This window comes from Cottoperca gobio, chromosome 10, assembly GCF_900634415.1.
Source record: "Cottoperca gobio chromosome 10, fCotGob3.1, whole genome shotgun sequence".
Taxonomy (NCBI): domain Eukaryota; kingdom Metazoa; phylum Chordata; class Actinopteri; order Perciformes; family Bovichtidae; genus Cottoperca; species Cottoperca gobio.
In genome coordinates, this window is record NC_041364.1 from 7,681,797 (window position 1) to 7,705,324 (window position 23,528).

The 23,528-nt window shown below is 40.3% G+C and overlaps 1 protein-coding gene across 1 annotated transcript in view; it reads left to right on the top strand.

The window, feature by feature from the left end:
- diaph2 (diaphanous-related formin 2) overlaps positions 1-23,528 on the top strand; it is a 351,346-nt gene that overhangs the window by 265,735 nt on the left and 62,083 nt on the right. The window contains exon 30 of the mRNA XM_029442178.1: positions 18,878-19,042. Within this exon, the coding sequence (XP_029298038.1) occupies positions 18,878-19,042 (165 nt within the window). The remainder of the gene's footprint in view (positions 1-18,877; positions 19,043-23,528) is intronic.

The window sequence follows — 23,528 nt, forward strand, 5'->3', positions numbered from 1 at the left end:
ACATCTGAAATGTAATTCTATTTTGCATGTTCTCCTTTAGCCTACTTCTACAATTTGCATGTACAACTCAGAATTTTAGAGGCTTGCAAAAATAATTATGATCCCACTGTCTGCTTGGAAAAAAGCCTGTAATCAACCAAATGAACGTTTGATCACCTTCACTTTGTAGCCTTTAGAATATTTATGCTTTTTCCTTTCTTTTTTCAGTGTTAAATGCATTGACTAAACTCACCATACATTTTATTTTGGTTGGGAAGCGTCAGGACTCTTTTAAATGTGCATAAAACATGCATTCAATTATATGTTTGATGTTGACATAGATCAATTAGCCCAATGTATTGTGAATAGGGCGCACTAGGTGCTCAATGCATTGGGAAATACATTCAATGCCGCTTTTAGCCCCTTTAAACCCATTCTCTTAATTTCCCCCCCACGTGCACAAAAACTGAGTTTCAATGCTCATTGCCATCAAAACGTTGTTTAGCTCTGTAAGCGCCATTAGCTTTAATGTTAAATAATACATATTTGAGTGTCAGTGTACATGGAAACACACACCTGCAACTTGTTTCTTGCAACAATGTCCTTCCAACTAACCATAGTTCGGGCAGTCGCTGAACATCTTATATATGTAAATGTTACAGCTATGCAAGTAACACATAACCCCAAAACAATATGCATCAAAATAAAATGTGACGTAAGAGTTATTATCGTTGAGGCTGCCTCCTGTAGGAGCGTGCACACTTACATGTTCAAACCTAGACAGCAGAGCAGCATCCTACTCAAAGTGCAGTGCTCTTAAAGTAACACATCTCAGTTTACATTTGTATGTCCATTAACAATAATGTATTACACCATTCTCCCATTTTCTGTGCATGCCATGAAGACGAGACAGTGCCTTTTAGAAAACATATACAAGATAATTGGATTTATAATTCTAATTATAGCATTGCCATGGCTATAAATGAAGTGCTTTGAAACATTCAGGTCAACCCCTAGTTTAAGCCTCACAGCCATATTAACATCCTTATTACAAATGACATGACTGAGTGTTGTCAGCACCTCCATATTTAGGAGTGTTTACTGTCCATTATTGTTTGAACGATTTTACATTGAGGTTGTTGCATGCTAAGGAAAATAAACGTGGGCACATCAGCTGGTTTGATCACAATATTTGTCTTTTATTTATTTATTATAATTCAAAGTCATTAGCCTCAGTTACTTTGCAGGCTTGTGTACATGTATGCTTATTTATCTGTGTATTATTATTATTTTAAATTAATCATTTCTTATTTATAACTAGAAATATTAGCTTGGAAAAATAGAAGATGGGTTTACGCAGGGCTCTAGTATCACAAGAGTGTGTACTATCAGAGAGTGGCGGTCATTGTGTTTGTGCGGGGGCTGTTCTAGGGAGTGTATGAATGTGTATACATGAGATAGCTGCGAGGCAGTACACAACGATAGCCGCGAATGAGGCATTTTCCATTGAAGTGATTAAAATGATTGAGGACAGTGGCAAACTCATTCATCTCTGAGCAAGGTGATGAGGGACATTTGGTATGTGAGAAAAGTCCTTTGCTGCATTCATGTACACGTGAGAGTGTGTACGTCTGTGTGTGTGTGTGTGTGTGTGTGTGTATGTGTCACAGATATAGAACAAGTTGTGAAATGGGACTGGCGTGGAGGCGGCCAGAGAGATGTGGAGCGATGCCCACAGGAGGGCCATGTCTTTTCACTGTACATCTGAACAGACAGCCAAATATTTATCATCTCGCCGCCACAGTCTACATTCTACATTTTAATTTGACCTTCATCAGAACAAAGTAAACAATTCCTCATTGCCAACCTCGGCGCCTGTTATTTTATTTGGATGTGTTTTTTTCTAAAGTTGTAACCTAAAAAAAAAAAACAGGAGTAGCAACAGTTGAATGGAAGTTCCTTGAGGTGTCCATGGATGTGATTAAGCGTGACTGTAATCAGTTTGTCTCCTCTGTTCAGCAGATTGTACTTAATTAGCTCAGTGAGGGGAGAGAGCAGGTGGCACAGGTTGTCTTATGTGTGTGTTATCTTGCAGTAGGACATAGGTCGTAGGCAGAGAAGTGATTTTGATACTGTTAACGTTTCTATTCTACTCTACTTGACACAAAGGTTAAACCACGCCCTGTACTTTAAATGTAAGTACAGCTAGCCTCAATGGCCTTGTTGGCTACACATAACCATTCTCGAGAACATTAAGTGTATGTCTAAACCCACTTAGCATTGGCAGCCCAGTGAAAGTGTTGATTTGAGGTCTATGGGTTCATGTTTCCCTCCTCTCTCTCTCTCTAACTCTGCTTCTCCCATCAACTGCTCTAATCTTCTGAATGCCGTCCACATCGTTCATCCCCTGCCTTCTGGATTGGTTTCACACAGTGATCCCCTCACTGACCAGACTGACGACTCAACAATTAACCTCTAAGGCTGACCTGAAATGTCTCTAACCTTCTCCCTCCGCATCCTTATTGGCCTCTAATAGATTTCTAACAGGTAGAAAGAAAAGTGGATTGAATTCCAACCCTTAGGCTCTGTGTAGGAACACTGTTTAGTTTGTTGTCTTTTTTTCCCCCCTCCTTGCTAAATATCACAGACGTGACTGTACTACAGGATGCTGTCTGAGCTGCATGTGCAATGATACATAAGTTATACCTGGTGCCAATTTTTTAATAATGGCATTTGGCATTCCTCAGAGAATTATTCTACCGATTGCGTCTCCATTTCCTTCCTGTTAAAGCCCTCCATTTTGGTTATTGTGCTAATAGCCAAAAAGCAATTTGACTGAAACTGTATTCCCCACATAGAAGATTAGTCCCGGTGTTATTTAATGTCACTTTTGCCATTATTTCAGGATTTACAGCTGATGCATCACCTGTTACCTGCCTCTGTCGGTTATTCCACACAGAGCTATGGATATGCCCTTCTGTGCTGTGGACACATGTTAGCAATCCACTGATTGTCATGTCTCTTTTATTTTCAGTGAGGCTGAATGACACCTGAAATGACCTTTCAGTGCACCGCTTTGACACTGTATGCTGGGTTTTCATTGTTAAAAATCCCCTTGATGCACACTGGTGTTATCAGTGGTGGCCGGGACAAGACCAGATCCAAAATTGCTCAATGAGGGAGAAAGAGAAGATGTGCTTCCAGCCCCTTTTCAGTTTCTTTATTTATTTTTTATGGAGGAAAACCATGTTTAAAAAAATATATATACAGTATATATATATATATATATATATATATATATATATATATATACATATAGAGTATTGCATCGGCTTGCTTTAGACATAAAGGTTTAAATCAAAGTGTGTTTATGTGTGTTTTGCATGCGTGTGTGTGTGTGTGTGTGTGGTCATTGTGTTGGTAGTTAAGGGAGAGCATGTGCAGATCAGATTGTAACCAGTAAGGTAATGATTCATAAGACAGCCAGTAGGATTTATCCACTAATAGTTCTCATGGGAGATAACCTAATCCCCCAACAATATCTCCTTATCATATTACAAGTGAACTATGTACAGAATGAGCTTCTCTATCCACAAATGAATACTAAGCCCTATACTTGCCTTTAAGCTTATTAGATTTGATCTAAAACAGAGCAGTATCAAGTATCTTCCCTGATGTAAGACTGATCAGAGATAATAATCCTTTCTGAGATTAGTTTTAATTTCACAGTCTACCGATTGCCAACACTGTATATAAAATAGTGTAGGTTGTTTTTCCTAAAACTGTCGTATTTACATTCATGAAATAACTCATTGAGTTAATTAAAATCAAGGAAGTACATTCTGTTGTGGAGATTTACTGCATATTGTAGGACAGTAAATACACTATGTAATCTGTTCATTGAGTGCTTTTGTCATCCACAGAGATCACAAGAGGGAGCTTGTCAGTGGCAAATGAAAGTTAGACTTCTTTTCAAGGTGCGGATTGGAGATTAGTAGTAATGCTCATATCTATCTTTCTGTCCGCTTTCACAGAGATGATACGATTTGCAAAAGATGAGACCCCATTTCTCTCTCTCTCTCACTCACTCCCTCTGTCTCCCTCACCCATCTATTCCTGCCTTTTCCTCACTCTCTCATGTTACCCATCTCTTTTCTTCTCTTTATCCCGTCCTCTCAGATTTGCTCAACTCAAAAGTGGGTTGCTAACTCTCTTCAGGATTCCAAGAGGAAGAGATTGTTTGAGAGTAGATATTCTGAACAGAGCCCCAAATGGCTTAGTGTTGCCACACAGACTCCCAGGGCGTCCACTAGATTGTTGGAGCCCTTTCTCACAAGTTTGAGAACTTCCTAGTGTCAACTCTTAGTAATTAGCAGTGCTATTGGCAGTACCACTTGTTGACAGCACAGCAAAAAAAGTTATTTTCTTTAAATAAGTGTACGGTGCTTCGTTTTAAACCACCTTATATGACTCTGTGCCTCTGGACGAAAAAGTCATTAATTTCTTAGCTAAATGCCTGAAGAAGTAGTTGCAGGAGGGCAGGTATGAATATTCGGTTTGGCTTTAATTCCTTTTGTTCTTTTCGATGTGGCTGCCGTCTCATCTTAACACTACTTTCTGTAATTGACCCTGAGTAGAGGGAGGGACCAAACCTTCCTTTTCTGTTCTATGCTCGAGTGGAGTTTATTTATTCAGGTCTGGGTGTGTTGCCCGATAGCGATCCACATGTTCACAGATCACTAGCCAATAGAGGAAGGGAGTCATCACGGTCTATTAGGTGCTTAAAGACAATTAATCACAGAGGAATTCAGGTATTTCCCCTAAAACTGACTTGTATCTGTCCATCATAATGGCATTTTATAGAAGAGACACTTGATGAGAAGAGATCTTTATTTACAATTGAGGAAAAACATAAAGTAATGTTTCATTAGAGAGGCAACGTTTCATTCTCAAATACTAAGTTTTGTTAGAGCAATGGTAAAAATCAATCATTCTTAGGAGCAGTACTTACTCTTTAGATGAGCTGCTTGTCAGCTCATATGCAACCTGTAATGAGGGGTCCACTTCACTTTTAGGGGTCACAACCAAAAACGGTTGGGAACCAATGGGTTAGAAGAGGAGCCTTGAATTACATAAGTATTCATATAAGAAACCTGGTGTGTTATTATCTCTTACTTGACACAGTCAGCAGGGGAACCTACATGAGGCTACCCACAAAGTCTATCCAGCTGCATTGGATTACAATGCACGAACAGGTGCCGTGCTTTCAGCCATGTTTACTTACAGAGCACACGAGCATTTTTCTATCTGTCTCACTTGCAATAAATAGTCTTTAATTTGGGGCATGGAATCTAGGTTTCCTTTGAAATGCAGCTTTGGAATTGTGCCAGCGTCATCTCGTGCTGCTTAAGTCTCTGTTCCACGTTCTCAGATAATGACAGGGTTTTGTATTGACTGTCAAAACTGCTCTTATTTCAGCTCTTGTTTCATTACATGGCGTCGGCGTGCGTTCAATAGGTTGCTACACAAGTTTGATACATGATTGTGCCCCACTGCTTGTTATTAGTGCAGCATCAAAGCTAGACTAAACACATTTGCATTTTAATGACTGATATAGATTGTTCTCTTGCTCAATACCACCATCAAGCCACAATCCGCCCACAAGCCACCCCTGCCCCCAAAGATAAAAAGTGGGCTGCACCTAGTCTAGTAAAAAAACAAAAACACTTACCAAACACAGTACTGTAAGTGACAATTAAAACACAGATGTTCTATCCACGAGCATAAAAAGATGCTTTATTTTGAAGAAGTAGCATAGTGGCCTATTAAATCCCCAAGGTGACAGGCCAAGAATAAAAAGAAGTCCGGATATGGTAATTTAGAAAATAACTGGGTTAATGTGTCCACATTGTGGAATGGTGCAGTTAATGTTAATGAAGAGAGATTGAGCGGTTGAATATATATATATATATATATATATCTCAGAGCACAAATGGATGTCATCAGAGCAGCAATCAGCCAATGACAAGTGAGTATTTGAGGAGCCAGATCATTTTTATGTTCCCAACTCACGTTTTCTTCCCCTGCCAGCTGCAAAGGATGATGCTACCCATTAAGGAGAGTTTGCCTCTGTGTGTATGTAAACTGATGCAAATGACAGCAACAGACTGCCAAATGGAGCGGTTGTAGCAGGTAGCACAGCTGAGCTACATACCTGTAGTGTTGTGGTGTGTTTGTTTGTTTCTCAGATACCCGTCTTTATAAAGATTCCGTGAAATTGATGAGTCCCCAAATTGATCATAGTGTCTTAGCATGCCACTTGCCAAGAAATACTGTACACCGCAGCAATGAATGGATGTTACAATTGCAAAGGAGGTATTCAAGTGTTGACTGTTTGTTGCCCAACACAAGTCCATCTCTAAATATGCACTCAGAGAACAGTCTGTGAAAGCTCCTTCCTTGAGGTGCAAGACAAAAAGACATGACAATAATTCCATTGTCTATTTACTCCTCTAACACAACATGCTATTCGATCCCTTCTACAGTGCTTCCTCACACTCCTTGTTGTTCGTGTTATGATAATACATATGTTTTGCTGTATTTTCCAGGGAGAACAATTCGTGTATCGCAACAGAGGTAATTTGAGCAAATGTTTTCTTCGGCGGTCCACTCGCTGTTAAGATCCTGTTCTTGGATGTGTACAAAGCCTCCAAAACCTTTTTGCTATGTCACCCATCGACAACCAATTAAGCCAATAACAATGATTTTCACAGATAGCTCTGTGTCTTTGTAGAGAAAAGAAAATATAATTGGCTGAAGAGTGAAGTTTAAATGCAAGCGTTCAATAAAGGAATTATTTCAATATTACTGACAGTAGTGTTGTCACTTCCCCAATGGTAGACAGGCTGGAGGATGAGAGGAGGGCAGCTGGGGACGCTCTAATTTATCTGTTTGTCTATGTTTTCCTTCCCACACGAGAAAGGGGAAGGAGGCTGTAACAGGACCCGGCTCCACAGGGGAGAGTTGTGTTTAGTGGTGGCATTGATTTTATAAAAGGTTGCACAGTGGGGAGGATAGGTAGGCCTGTCAACCTTAGCTCTCACCAAAGCACATCAAACTGTCAAGCTAATTGTGCCCACGCTGTAATCCCTAAACCCTAAAAAGAACACAGTATGCAAACATATGTCGGGGTGGAAGAAAGTAATTATATTTACTCTCGTTACTGTAACAACGTTGTTTTTTGTTTGTGTACTTTGTACCTTTTTGAGTTTTCTTTCTTCAAATGTGTCATTTAAATCATTCTTCAGTACTTTTTCTCACAATTGCATTTTGCTACGTTTCAAGATGCATCTGTTACAGAGGAAGAACCAAAGAACACCTCTGTGTTGGCTGCATACTGTTGATTCTATACGTGTCAAGCTATGTAATGTAGGAGGCTTGAGAATGCTTGTTGCACCCACTGTGGTGTCCATCAAATGTTTTTTATGTTTGTTTCATTGCCAAAAAGAGTTGTGTCCTCTTTTCTGGTTGATTCTAATGAGGCTATGCCGAGGTAGGTGGTTGTATATGTCTAGTTGATAGTCAGTTGTATGCACATCTGTAAGGTGCCCTCTACAGAAAGGAAACGTATTGTTGTTTTGGACCAAGCGGCAACACCCGGGTCTCAAAATTGAAGCCTTAAACTTGCATTCTCTCTAATATCCAGCAGTGGGGACTCCACTGGTTGCACTTATAAGTCTGGTTGTATACAAGTCCATGAGAAAATAACCCGACTTCTTACTTGATGTATCACCTCAGTTAACATTATCCTGACGAGTTCATGATCTCAAACGCTAGTTTTGAGTCTTCTTCAATACAGCGTGATGTTCATTTAGTAAACTGTGGTCCCATTTAGAGGGAAACTTGTCTAGCTTGGACTAAAACTACTGACCTTCACTACTCTCCACTCTTTCATACACACGCTTTCAGTCATGTCACACTTTCAGAGAAAATCTTCATAACTTGATACACATTTATAACGATTGAGATTGATACTGTATGTGGTATCATTTCAGTTTATGATGTTGTATTTGCCATATGCGCCTTCCGTGTCTGTTTATGTTTACATGTGTATGCATGTGCATAAACACGTGTGACCAACACATGGAAGACAGCTGCTACACACATCTAATATTCCACTGACAAATAGATTGTAAGTGCCAGTTATCTGTCATTCATTAGGTGGTATTCATTGGCAAATCCACTTGCCTTCTAGCGAGTACATCTTACTGTATTCCCCCTGTCATTCTTTTTCATTTTCCTCTTTCTGCACCGTGTCACCCAGCAGTTTCCTGACTAGCAAGTCACACAAAGCTCCTCCGTCCGCCTGCTGAGCCACATGACAAAAACTCTTGGCGAGATAATTTTGTCTTACTCTTGATTGCCAGATAATTATCAGTTAATTATTTAGAGCCTTAAATTAATTTGCTAAAAATAGCCTCTGTGCCTCTGCGTTGCCTATGGAGACGACTCCATTATTCCTTTCTCCCCGGTCTGCCTTCTCTTTATCATTAACAGCTACTTCTGCCACTCATGTCTGAATCTAATGAAATAAAGGAGGAGGTTGCCCCTTTGTATTCAAAGCAACCCAATTTGATCTTAATGCTTGAATGTTTGAATTTCTCCAAGTTGTGTTTGTCATGCTTCCCTCTGCCAGTTGTAAAAAAATAGGTTTAATTTACAGCATGTTAATCACAGAGCACTATGGCACTTCTATAGGATCCTGCATGTATGATTACAGCACAATTTGAAAAGTCCTTTTAAGGCCCCAACCTTATATATACAGTATATATACAAGGCAAACTTTGTTGAGTAACATCCACGGTTTTCTGACTTTGCAGGTGGTTTTGTCCACCAATAACTTTACCTGTGCTTTCTCCAAGCTCTTTAGTGGATAGCATCTTCTTTTTATATCTAAGTCTACTCTTTGGACACTTCATTAGGCTGAAAGTGTTCTGAACAAAGAAATGTGCTGTAAGTGGTCTTATAATGGGATTCATTGGCTTAAAGAATCGAAATGTACCCCTTTCCCCCCCCCCCCACCCCTCTGCATGCACTCACGCACATATACACACAAGCACAGACACACATGAAAACACAAACACACACACACACACACACACACACACACACACACACACACACACACACACACACAAACACACTGAAGGGGCCAAATAGGCTGACCTGCTGAATGGGTTTGTGCTGTGGTAATGATAAGGCTATTGAATGGAGCTGTACTCTGTCACACTAGCTGCCTGGCCAGTGGTCGTACTGAGGGAATCTGATCAATATAGTCTCTCTCTCTCTCTCTCTCTCTCTCTCTCTCTCTCTCTCTCTCTCTCTCTCTCTCTCTCCTATCTCTCCTTATCTCTCTCTATCCATTTCCAACCATTTTTTTCTTTAGCTACACACGAATTAAAAGTTACAACAATTAAAATAAATGTCACCCTCAACCCTTTGCCACTGCAGCATGCTTACTTAAACCAAATACAGTTTAGACTATTAGAAGTATCATCAAATATGAGCTGTCAATCCAAACAACTTTACCTTTTAAAGAAAATATAATATTTATATCAACAAATGTTGATTAAATAAGTGAAATAATTTAGACATTGAACAAATGTTACGATTTGCGCACCAACCACACTCGTCGACTTTGCTTAGGTGTCGGATGTCTCACAAACACACACAGTGCTCGCATATCTAATTGATTTTTAATAAATCCGTTTTTGTTTTGCGGATTGTGGAAATAACATTTTCCGTATCCAGTAGCTAACCCTTGCTCTCATGTCCATGTTAGAAGAGGCCAACGCTTGATGTTATCATTGAGTTATTTACACCATATCAATGTCATTTACATAATATCAAGACACTCAACCATAGTCCATGTTCTGTTCATTGTGCAGCACAGAAGGTTAAAACTGTGCAGCATGAAGGCAAGAGATTCCATTGACATTTAAAACACTCCCCAGCAGTCTCGAGGCACACATCAAAGGCAGCCCAACATGATGTCAATTTGCAAACTGCGCTGTCTGGCTTGATTACTGGTCTGTTCAGGAGGCTTGCATTAAGTGGCCACCTAAGAGGTCCCATTCCCAGCTTTATGCACCGTGATCACACAAAGAAGATGTAATCTGGACATGCTTTGAGCACACCTTGGTCAAATAGCACTTTTCAAATACTTACCTACATTTTGTTAAGCAGCAGGGAGAAGCAGATTGCATATAAAGAATAAACCCCATCAGCATAGTTCAGGTAATTTTTCAGTCTCAGAGAAGCATTTAGACTTGATTGCAAAAATGCATCATTTTGCTTTTTCTTTTCTTTTCTTCTTGCAATATGTGAATGTGCTGTTTACATATCACAGATCAGTGAGACTATAACACGTGTACCATAGTTATTATCCAGTGAAAACAGGCTGGACAATGAGTGCACGTCTGTGTTAGAGTAAGTTGGCCAAACGCTCGTTAGAGGCAGATGAAGACTCTTAAAACAAAAAGGCAGAGACAGAGCACAGAACAAAGAAGTGCAGACCAGCAGCTGTGATTCATCGCTTTCCTCGTCGCATAGAACAACGTAGACATGGCATGTGAAAAGAAAAACAAGTCTATACTGTGCGTCCCACACAATCTTCGTACTCCCTCAGTAGAAAAACTAGACAAGTCTTTTACATTGATCATACTGCAAAGAAAAAGCTCCACTACCTCCCCAGTAGGAGACGTTGAGCATAGTGTGTTAGTATCCTAATATATTATCTAAAAATAAGGAGAGCCAGGTCAGAAAGTGGGGCAATGTAAATGAGACACAATGCAGCACCAATGGCAGTAATTGTGTGTGGTACTACTACTAGCTGTGTGGATGAAGTGTAATTGTGTGTTATTTCAGCGTTTAAATGTTGGCAATAGATGCATCACAGTTAAATAATTACACTTAAAGTGTATGTAATTATGAGAGGAAAATATTGTATTAATTTCCGACTAAATTCAACCAGGTTTGTGCAGGAAAAGAAGTCGGTGGAGATATTGAAGGCAAAAATCAATGAATGTGCACCACCAGGTATCACTGGCATCTCAAAGATTACTCGGGGGTGTTTTTCTGAATAATAAACATGCACTCCAAATGGGTTCTCTGTGGATGCGTGTAATATTGTTTACAAGCTAACCTATGTCTATTAAATGGCATGTGTGATGTCTGTGTTCTTGCACATACTCGTCTCTTCAAGGAGCATCTCGCGAACCACTGTAATGTAGAGGTAGGGATTGATGTTTACCGATTAGATCAGCGTCAGGGGAAGCGAGAGACTTGACCTTTTACAGTTTGACAAGTATAAACATTGTAAACACAGAGGATTTGCATTGTCATGTTTCCACTCTGCGAAAATTACTCTGAGAGGCACAGGCCCTGGGCATTGATGTGACATGAGATTGCTTTGGATGAGGATGAAAGGATGACAACGCCATGAAAGGTCATCGAAGATAAAATTGTTTGTGTGCGCATGTGTGTGTGTTTTTCAATAATCTTAATGGGACTGTGTTTTGTGCAGATACAATCACGAACCTTTGTAGCGGACAGCAATTATTTTTTTCTAATTTGTCCAAGCTATCTCCCCCCCTTTTAATGGCATATCCATGATTCAACAGGTCATTCCCATGGACCTAATCTCCTCATATCTAATTTATATAGTCTCTTTTCCTTTTTCAGATGTAGTCATTACACCCAACAGCCTGCCCCTCATTGAGTTGTTCCAACACCAGCTGGGTGCTGTACTGAAGAGCGGTGAATGCTTAAGCAGAAACAACCTTCCTCTCTACAGGTATAAATATTTCAGGGGCAGACGGGCAGAATAAATTGACAGTAAAATTGACATGAAATCTGGCTTTTAATTTCAAGAGAAAAAAAGGCGGTATGAGCTGTAGGGGAGATGATGGAGAGGAGTATACTGAAAGGTCACGGCCCCTGTGTCAAAGTGGTAATATAATTTATTGAGCCTCTGATGTGTGAAAAGTACATCCCTCACAGTTATTATATATATATATATATCGATATATATATATATATATATATACTGTATATATATTAATATATATGTTTGTATATTAATGTATATATGATAATATATATTGATATATATTTATATATTATTATATATATAAATATTTATTTATATATAGTATATTTATTTACACTATCTATGTATTTTGTATACACTACTGTACTCTATCCCTGTGTCTGTGTGTGTGTGTGTGTGTGTGTGTGTGTGTGTGTGTGTGTGTGTGTGTGTGTGTGTGTGTGTGTGTGTGTATAAAGTTACAGAGTACAATTTTAAATATTTTGACCGCAAAGTGACTTATGGAAGCATTTGAGACACCGAGAACATGAAGGTTAAGGAAGAGCCTGATCACTGCAGCGGCACACTAAGTATTACATTAATTACATTTTGTGAAGGGGAGGGAGATGGCATCGAGTAATCGCCACCCTGTTGGCACCTTCTGTTATCCGACAGAGGGAGAGAGAGAGGGGAAAAACAGATATAGTTGTGTGTGTGTGTGTGTGTGTGTGTATCTGTATGCGTGCAGTGACAAAGACCGATCAACAGGAGAAAGTTTCTCGATGGCACACTGTCGATTTTAATCCAAAGTGTTGTTTTGATTACTTTGGTCACAGTCTAGCTGTTTTCGTAGAGACTATTGTTTCTCTAAGGCCTTCAGTTTGTACAGATTTAAATATGTTTACCATGTGAAATGAACCTCACTTGACTTCTTCATTCTTGGTCCTCTTAAGCCCCTTTGACATGAGCTGAGATTGTAGCGGCCTCATCACATTTTAGGTATTAAGTCATTTTTTGTATCTAGAGTTGTGTATAATCAGTTAGCAAACGCAGGTTGACTGACTTGTTCACATAACAACTACAGCTGCAGTAGGGGATGATCCTGCAAGTCTTTGTTGGTCACGGTTGCAGCAGGACTCTTACATTACAAACGTTGGATGGCAGCGGGATTTGGGGCAGACACAGACATCCTTAGACTGCGTTGGTATAGCGAAGGGCTGCCTCCTCTTAGTCGATCAGTTGTTTTGGTGGGTTTTGTTTGTGGTGCTTTTGCCTGATTCTTCGTGGATAAACTCAGTTTCACAGATCAGATTAATCGACAATACGTGTTAGTAGACTAAGAATTTATTTAGTAGAGGACAGCCCTTGTATAGTGTATTAAATAAAGGTTCATGTGATATTCCTCTCACACAGAGATGCTATTTGGTGCGTTCAGATATGTCTGTGATCTGCACCTTTAAACATTCAGTATTCTGTCTCCTTTAAAATGTGGCAACTCCTCCCTTCTCCCTGCCCTCCCTTTCTTCACTGAACCCATCCCTCCCTCCCTCCATCCACCTCATCATCAGGTCACATCCCGATTTTCCAGAACTGGCTGCTCTGTTAATTCCCTCTGAGAGCCCCAGTGTATGTGCGACGGCCAAACTCGGGACCCTGTCAGCCTCTTTCCCGCCGGCCCTACGGATCTCCCCCTGACTGTATCACCAGACACAACAGAACGGTCATGTCCTCCTCACTAAGGAACCCGACTTACTTGTAGAGAGGAATACTATAATGTCGCTTCTTGGTTAATGGGGGGGCCTATAAACAGCACAGTATTCATGAAGCTTTGACTTTCTCTCACTCATTCTGCTTTTCTTCTGTATAAAGTTGGAAAAAGGGATGCTTGTAAAATATATTTTTTTATTAAAAAGAGCAAAAAGCAAAGAATTGTAATTATATTACAGTATAAAACACTAAGATCAGAGCTTTTGCATTCATACAGATTTCAGTAGTCTATACTCCTACTCTCTCGAGAAGCTAGAGAGAGGGGCGCGAGCGAGCGCGCGACAGAGTCTCGCGGAGCGCGAGCGAGCGCGCGATATCGACACAGCTCGGGCGCGCGAGAGGCGCGCGCGCTCGCGAGCGCAAAGCGCGACGAGGGCGCGAGCGCGGAACAAGAGCGCGAGCGCGCGAGCGCGCGCGCGAGCGCGCGCGCAACAAACACAAGCGCTCGCGCGCGCGCTGCGAGTCGCGGGGAGAGCGAGAGCGCGCTCCTCACATCTCTCTGGGTCTCTCGCACAATCTCTCTCTCACATCTCTCGCGCGCTCTCTCTCTCGCACACCACACAACAAACAATCTCTCTGTCTCTCTTTCTCTCTCTCTCTCTGTCTCTCATATCTTCACTTTTCACATCTCTCTCTGTCTCTCTCTCACATCTCTCTCTGTCTCTCTCTCAATTCCTCTCTCTCTCTCTCTCTCTCTCTCTCTCTCTCTCTCTCTCTCTCTCTCTCTCACCTCTGTCTTTTTATCTCTCACCTCTCTCTGCCTCTCCCTACCTCTGCACTCAATTCCTTCATCCCTCTCTCATCCCGCTCTCACTCTCAACATGGTGGGTTGTGTCCAGTCAGTGGGCAGCTTTGGTGTAATTTGGCCCACAGGGGCTGTTGGCAGTAGGTGTGGGGATAAAGGGAGCAGGGATGGTGGGGTTTGGAGAAAAGCAGGCTTAGTGTGAGGCCTTGGATGGAGGGGCCAGAAAGCACATAGGAAAAGCATTAAATAAACATTAATGCAACTAGGTTACAGGAGATTTATTGAGGAGGCTTTTTGGGCCCCCACTGTAGGGTTTTATGCAGCACTTTAATAACTCTCTCATGCACACAGGTAAACAAACCAGGTAATTTATTGCCATCCTCATAGGTGGCCATTGTGAAAACTGTTTTAACTTTGTTTTGGCTCATACATGGATTTTCCCCCTCCTCTTTCTTTGGGTTTAATCACGAAATTGAACGAGTCTGGCTCTAAAAAGCTTTTTTTTTTTTTTTTTTACATCTAGGGTAAGTCTGTCTTGGATATGATTCTGATGTCACTTTGTGGTGTTAAAAATGAGTGCCCTTAATCACAGCTTACTGATGTTAAATGTACCCTTTCTGGCTTGTCAAACTCACAGATAGAAAAGTGACTGATTAAACACAGTAATGAGGACACTGTGGCAGGACAAAGAACTAATTCTAGATTTTTTACAAGGATAGGGTTGGTTTTTTTCCACAACAGGAGTTTTTAGAGAAAGAGAGAATTAAAAAAAACATGAACTAGCTGAGGACTGGCAACGACTTCACATTTTACATCTGACATTGTCTTTGTAAATCAACCCTGTCAGATAAGACGCTGTCAGAAACTGGAGTAGTGTAAGCCTACCCTGAGTGTGTTATGTTTAGTGCCGCTATTCCACAAGCCCTTTTTGAACTATAATTGTTTATCCTCCAGCTGTGCCAGCTTCAGTTATTAAACTTGAAAACAGTCATTCCTAGGTTATGCACATTTCTAAGAAAGATGAGGCATAGAGCTATCAAATGCCTTTGTTTGTGTTAGTGTTCTAATCTGACCATTAGCTTAAAATCCACTAAGCACTCCACAGATATCTTTAGTAGCGTCCACATTTGCAGCATTGAGCCTTCCAGCCCTCGAGCAATTGCGTCGCTTTAGGTTGCTGATGTGCAGTGCACAGGAAGTGCAGGCAGAGACTGACAAACAGGGTCGGGGCAACCAATGGCTGCATGATGCTTTACCTCGAGACCCATCGCCTCTGCTCTCTGCTCTGCTTCGAGCCCAAGTGATGTGAATACCAGAAACAGCTCAGACTTTCTCTTCTCTGACTAGAAGAGAAAGAAAGAAAGAAGTTTTGTTTGAATGAGAGAGTTTTATGGAGAGAATATCACGGGGGGTGGATGTAGAAATAATTATAAAAGGAATGTGTTTGAAAGAGATTGTGGTGGACAGGAAGAAAGGAGAAAGATATAGAAAAAGATACATGTTTGGAGAAGGAGAGACAATAAAGGCTACAATGACTGTGAGACACTAAGGGTAAGAAAAGAGTAACAGACAACTGGACAGGGAGACATTCAAAGAATGGGGGTGTGACTGTGTGCAAGTGTCCAATATATATATATATATATATATATATATATATAAATGTGTGTGCGTGTTTGCCTGTTCATTCTGTGTCTGTATGTGTGTTTGATGAAGGCTCTAGCATACCGGTTGTGTTGCTGCAGGATAGTGTGCGTCAGGCTCCATCAATAGGACATGTCTTTGATGTGGAAATACAAGGAGCAAAAGCCCAGTCAGCCTCAGTCCAGTCCCCAGCGGGATGGGACACATCTACCACTGTGCATGTGTGCATGTGCATGTGCGTGTGCGTGCGTGTGTGTGAAAGAGACTAAGCGGCAGAGAGAAGAGAAAAAGAAACAGAGCCACAAGCCACAACAAGCATCAACAAATAACCACTGCCTCAATGTTTTTTTTAACTACCATGCTACACGGGAGGCAGCAGTTGTGACCCGAACATTTCCTAACTAAAGACACCGTGGACTCTGCTGTGCAGAGGAATCAATATTGTATCTAAATGTCGTTAATAAGCATTTCCATGCCAGAAAATGGACACATTAATGGCCGGCTTGCTTTTTGGCATGAACCTGTTGCTGATTCTTGTTTTCATTACCTTTATAAATATTTATGTTTTTCCCATTCTTTGGAGGCAATTTTCCATTCTGACAAATTAGGCATTGTCGAGAATGGGCATTTTAAGTGAAGCACAGTCTAGCACTTGAAACTGACTGGAGTAGTATTTTTGGATGAAGCACTGAGCTTCAGTTTCACAAATAATTGATACTGAACCATATTTCTATTCCTTTATTTCACCAGGAATATTGATATTCCTATATAAAAGTTCCTTTACAAGAGTTCTCTCGCCAAGACAGTGGCAGTACATTAAAGAAAGATATCATTTCAGATACACAACATATAACGGTTACAGAAATTAACATTTCAGGTCACAGCATGAGTTTACCAAAAACATAAGACTCATCAGAAAGTTTAGTTTCTGGTAGATTGGTCCCATGAAAGAGATTTGTTTTTATTCCGAGGGTCTTTTTAAGACTTTACTAAACAATAGAACTGCAATACAGTGAAACTCTGTCAGGAGTTTGGATGTTGAAAAGATATCTTTCTTTGGCAAAGTTTACTTTTACATCCATCCGTAGGGCCCCTGAGTTTCACACATAAGTGCAGTGAGGGGGAGGTGGACAAAGGAAGAGATAAAGGCAGTCTGACAGAAGCAAGGGGGATAAATCAGGTCCAGGCAGACAAGGAGATAGAGACACGGAAGAGAAAAGACAGAAGGATGAGTCCATCCGTCGGCCCTCGTGTAAGGGCTTGGTGCTAACCCGGACTGTGCCGTCGCTGCTTGCATACACGCTGACATGTGAGCATATGTACACTAAGAGCACAAATACATCACACGCATGTGAATATATCCACATGGGGAAAGAAATGTGAGTTTATGTATTGCCTCTTGACACAAAGGAATCTGTAGACCTCAACATGGAAGTCTCCCAAGATGACATAACAAACCAAGCAAACCATGAATAAATGGCATTATAGAAGAACAGTGGCCTTCACATAATATTATATAAGATTATATCTTGGTAACCGTTTTTGCCCTGACACACATGCACAGGCCACATGCTTTACCACCGCTGTGTGTGTTTCCAAGGCGACTGCATACGAGCACTAGTTGTGTAAAAATGTACCTGTGACCTCGATGCTGCCTCGATGTATAGGGCATTACATTCAGAAGCACAATGTGAATCATGCCTCTCCTTATCGATTCACAATAAGCGCGTCAGTGTGTTTAGTATCAGTTAAATTGGAGCATACGTCAAAGTCAGCTGCACAGATCACACACACGTATGTCCATTCAAAGCCGGTTTCTCAACACTTCCTCACACTGTACACAGAACTCAAGTATTACGGTTTAAACAGGATCTATGGACGTTGACTGTAAAGTGAGGAGTTCACCAAGATATCCACTCAAAAACCTGAGTGTTACGTTTGCTTTTTATCCAGATAAGTACATTTAAAGAGCTTGTAAAATATGGAATGTGTAAGTATACTAATGTGCGAAACATCTGGCTGCTTTTCGACCTTCCTGATCATAAGACTGCTCGTGCATGTTTAGGAAGCTGTTTTTAGAAGTGTTTTCACGTCAGATCTCAGCAATTACTTTGTATTTAATTCCACATCATAGTGGACACTTTGAGCTATTACATATATTATAGCTATACTAACTATAGTCTCTTAAGAAGGAATGATTGAATTCACACCACACAAGCATGTACATGCATGTGTATATACGTTGGTGTATGTATGTGTGTGTGTGTGTGCAGTTGTGTCGTGTTCTTCCAACACAGGGCGTGTGAGTCTTGGAGTGTCCAAGTGCAGTCTCCATGAGGTCAGTGGCTGCTGTGATAATGCTTAACTGATGCCGACTATCAATAGCCATTCACCAGGAGAAAAGTGCTCGCCTGTTCAGTAAATTACACAGTGCGACGTGAGCTGTGAGGTTCAAAACAACCTGACCCCACTGTTGTTGGGAGAAACAATAGAACAATGACTGCAATCAGCTTTTCCAGCAACCATCTGTGTCATGCTGCTGACTACAAAACACCTTTCCATTACTCCAGGGCTGCAGCTATTAGCTCACCATGCCATTGACTCCAAAGTGAGTTGGAGAGGTTATTGTAATGGCAGATTAGATTGTCTCTGACCCTTCTTTATCCAGTGTTTTGTTTTGTTGACCTTGACATAGGTGGGCTTTTTGAATGCAATAAAGCCTCTGAAGTGCTCATTTCGCACAGTGGCTTGTTTTGTCACGAACGAACACGTTTGTGAGGTGTCATTATATTGATGATTACAGTACCTATAAATATGTTTGTGTCTGTGTTTGAAACATGTTGTCATCCATTTTTCCTTAACCCTGTCTTTCTCACGGCTTCTCCAAACATTCACGGGAGCAGTATGAAAAACTGTCAACAATGCACAAGAACATGCAAAAGCTCTACGAGAACATCGGCAGCTATTTCGCCTTTGACCCCCACTCGGTCAGTGTGGAGGATTTCTTCGGACAACTGTCCAACTTCCGCATGCTCTTCATGGTGAGTATATATACAGTTTATGGTTTGTGCACATTTACATTTAAACATCTCACATTCCTTCAAAGTAGACACGCATGCAGACTAACAGAAGCCGCCACCCACACACATTCTCTTGCACACACTTTCACTCGCTCATACACGTCGGGTGTGATTGCAATGCTGAACAGACTCGGTGTGTTAAACATGCGCACATTTCCATCAGACTTTCAGTAGGTCCTTGTGTAATACTTTTATGGATGAACGTATTTTCAGCATGAACACTGGACACACAACTTACTCACGAGAATAAACAACCGGCAGATGCATTACGTTCTCTCTCGTTAAATATGTTTACAGCCTTGTAAACAGCGTGATTCAGATGATCGAGAATATTTCAACTTAAACATACAGACTTTAACACGCACAGGCTATTTATCTTTCGCTTTGTGCCACTTGTAGCTATAAACCTGAACAATCTGTATCACATGCTCATTACAACCACACGTCTACCTTTATCAACCAGGCAGCGTAAAACAGTGCACAGTTTTAAATAAATGTGCCTGGGGAAGTACAGATAATAAGCAGCCTTACTTTCTCTAATGGCCGGCTGTTTGGAATATCTTTATTTATTTATTTTTTTGCTCTATGATTATGCTTCTCTAAACTTTTAGCTGAAATGATGGCACACAGTCATGTCAGAAAAGTTTGTATGTTTCTCCTTCAATGTTACCATGTTTTTCATACTCCAACCACAACAGAAACAGGGATTTAAAAAAAAAAAAAATGTTTTAAAGAGATTCTTTAAAAAGAAAAAAGTGGCGTTTTAACTGTACTTCACTCTGGCCAGCCCTTACAGGCCTGTGTTATGACAGATCTGCTCCAGAGCCACAGAAGGCATTATACAACAGTTATCTGGGAGTGAGCAACAAGGATAGAAACATTTCTCTCTGATAGTCCATCAAGATTTGTGCTTTTGGGCCAACCAGCTGCTACTTTCAGTTCTGGGGGTGATTTCACTTTCCTCATCTAAAACTGCCAGAAGGTTTTTTGTTTGGGAGAGTGCACCATATTTTCTGGCCACCTATTTTGGTTTGTATATTCCCTTGGTTGGCCCCTGACATCCTTTTCAGTATTTCTTTTTAAGTTCTTACACTTTTCTCTGCAAGAATGTACATGTGCACCCCTGCTGTGTGATTTCCTTCCATGAGTCATCTTTTAGTAGGTCATAATGCCATTGTGTCTGCACAATATTTATTTTCAGGTATCACAGACGTAACCTCTTTTGTTGTCACTTAAATTTTTCTTTTTCTTCTTCCAATGCTATCGTAGTCTGGGAGGTTATGAATATAGGTCTGTTCTTGGTAACACTTTACTTGAAATCCTGCAAATGTTCTTTTAGAATCAGTATATAAATATTGTAGAACAGGAGAAAATGTAGTTATAAGCAGATATAAGTGTTCCCACTAAACTAAACTCCCCACTGTTGACACCCATAAGTGGATGCTGTTACAATATATTAATATACTTCACAGGAGAAGTTGCTGACAAATACTGTACATTAATAAACACTTAAAATGTCCTTATATCTGCTCACATACATTGTGTTATAAACCATGTATTAAATGCTTACATGTGCGGGATTTAAACTTAAGGGACGGGCTTAAAGTAAAGTGTTATCCTCTTCTTTTGCTAAAAATAGGGTTTCCAAGGACGTCTCTTTGATTTATTCTATATATTTTCAGTCTAATCAACATGCTAGATCCCGCACATGTTTAAAATCTGACTACATACTATATGAAGAAATATTCACAAAACATAACCAATGAGAGCCTTTATTTCTAAAGCACATTGTGTGAATGCACAAGTGAATAAATGTATTAAGTGCCACTGTACTGTACATCCTAACGGCATTTTGTGAACAACATGCTTAAACGTGCAGAACATAACTTTGCTTAAGAGTGGATACTTGTGAACTTCCCTAACAGTACTGATTAAGAAACATCTAGTGCTGACTTGGGAGCTGTAAGAAAAAGACAAAAAGTTATAAAACATATTAAATTCTATTATTTGGAAGTGGCTCAGAATAGGAGAACTTATAATGTCAGTGTCTTGCTGATAAAATAGCTATTTAAAGTCTTGGGCAAGCCTCATAACTCGTTAAGCATAGTTTCATTAGCTTGCAGGTGCTTGTGTGTGTACGAGTGCATGTGTCGACTTGCAAGGCATTGCAGATCTTGCTGGATTTTATTAGGAGGTAATGAGTCTAGAGAGAAGGTAAAGATTTCCAAGTCCAAAAGTAGATGAAATTACATTTTACTTTCCACCTGTGAGTTTTAAAAGGAGTTTGTGTATGGATGGGGAAAAAAGGTTTAATAAAATGTGTAATATTTCCTTCTAGAATTACGGGACAAAATCAATCACTCCACAAAAACAAGTATTTTTAGAATTTATTCCATAAACACTCCACCTTAAACACTAAACAGTGTTCTGTGTTGGTAAAATAACACGGTTATTTGTTTGTCTACGTCCCTACAATATACTGAGAACAAGAATACACAAGTGAGAAAAGTTTACAACGGAAATTAATGTTGAATCTAAATTTACATTAGATTAAAAATGAAACTACAAAGTCCTTCTGCTTCTTGCCAGTGTTCAAGAAGATGTGTTTACTGAGAGCGGTGAATGACACACACACACACACAGGGCAAAGCAGATTAGTAATTTAAGATGACGAGGTAAACACCGCATCAGAACAAACCAAGAGTTTCCCTTTTCTCCTGAGTAGATACGTCATTTAAACATTTATTTAAGTGTCTTTGCTTTTCCACCTTCTACAGTCTTTCCATCCCTCCTGGCACTACCCCCGAAAGTCCCAGTGTCAGGATGATGACATGGTGTCCAAAAGGCATGCTCTCAGTCTTCACAACCCATTAACGTGAAATGGCAAGGTCCCCTTGTCTGAATCCTTTCTCCTGTCTTTACTCTGATCCCTATCTGAAACCAACTTCTCATTCCCACTGATCAAAGTGCACCAACACTCAACACAACGCTCCCTCAAGGATTTCAGACTTGCACATCTCTGAAAGAGGCATTCACCCAAGAAAATAAATTATTCTCTCAAGCAAATAGCTGCATATGAATATTTTATTACTGATTTAAACTTTCCTGCTATGGATAAGGGTAGGAAACTGAGTGGGATAAAGTGTTGTGGTGTGGTTGAAAAGGGGGGGGGTGGGTGTTTATAAGTTAATGTATTCATATAAAAACAATCCTTTAATCACCATATTCTTCAGATATTATTTATAGTTTTTGGCTGCTCAGCTCTGCTGACAGAAAGGCTAATCACATCTGCGTGCAGAGCACAAGGAATCAATGATTGTTTCTTCTGGAATGTTGTGAAAATAACTTAGCTTGCTCCTTTGCAGCATCCTCCTCTGCTTTTCTTGTCAGTGAAGGAATTTTGGGGAGACGTCTGCTAGTTATTTATCTTTGACAAAGTCCACCCACATCAACCATCACTGATTTGTTCCAAATTGCAAATCTAATGAACACTATTACTTCTTGGCAGCTAATAATTTAGAGAAGAGCCCTGAATTTAACTTCTTGATATGCCTGGTGTGCCGCAGACTTTTATTTCAATATTGAGACATTGAGTTGTTTGACTCAGACAGAACATATTCGCTAACTTCTGTCTTTGTTGCATTGCCCTGTGTAATGCATTCACAGCACAAAGCATCTGCAGTATTAAAGAATTCCATTGCAATACAGTCACCCTAAATTGCTTTTACTAAAAAGCTAGGGCTTAATGCACCCGACCGACATGAGGCATTTGAGTATTGACAGACAGTCCTCACAGAACTGAATGTAACTGATAAGAGAATCCATTAACTCTATTTTCCTTCTGTTTCATTCTCTTCCTCTCCCTCAATCCCGTTCCATTTTCTCTCTTTTTTCGGCGGCCAATGAAATATTATTTGATTTCAGAACGTGGAGTCAGTATTCCAAGAGTCCAACAATTTGTTAATTTAATGCCGCTGCCATATTCTGAAATAGAGTTTGACTGAAATGCAATCGCAGGGTCTGTATGTGTAATCCAGACCAGGAGCATGGGGGATGAGGATTTTTCCATTAATGAGTTATCAAAGCGCAGCAGATGGGCTGGGATGAGCTAACAGTCTTCCTTGTTAATTAAGTGACTTTCTAATAAGACCAAAAGACCCAGACCTGGGATCACAAAGTAGCAAGATAGAGCATCTATGAGATTAGAATAACGATTTGTGTGTGTGTGTGTGTGTGTCTGTGTGTGCGGGTGTATCCTTCCACTTTGGAGCCCATTTGATATATTTATTTTAAAGCTTTATAATTCCTTCACAATATGAAGAAATTATCATAATCATGTTGATAATGCTGAAAGATGATGTTCTGGCAGTGCTACTCTCCCCACCTTCTTGCTGAATCACTGTTATTTTGTATTTATGTATTTACCTATACGAGCATCGCATAGTGA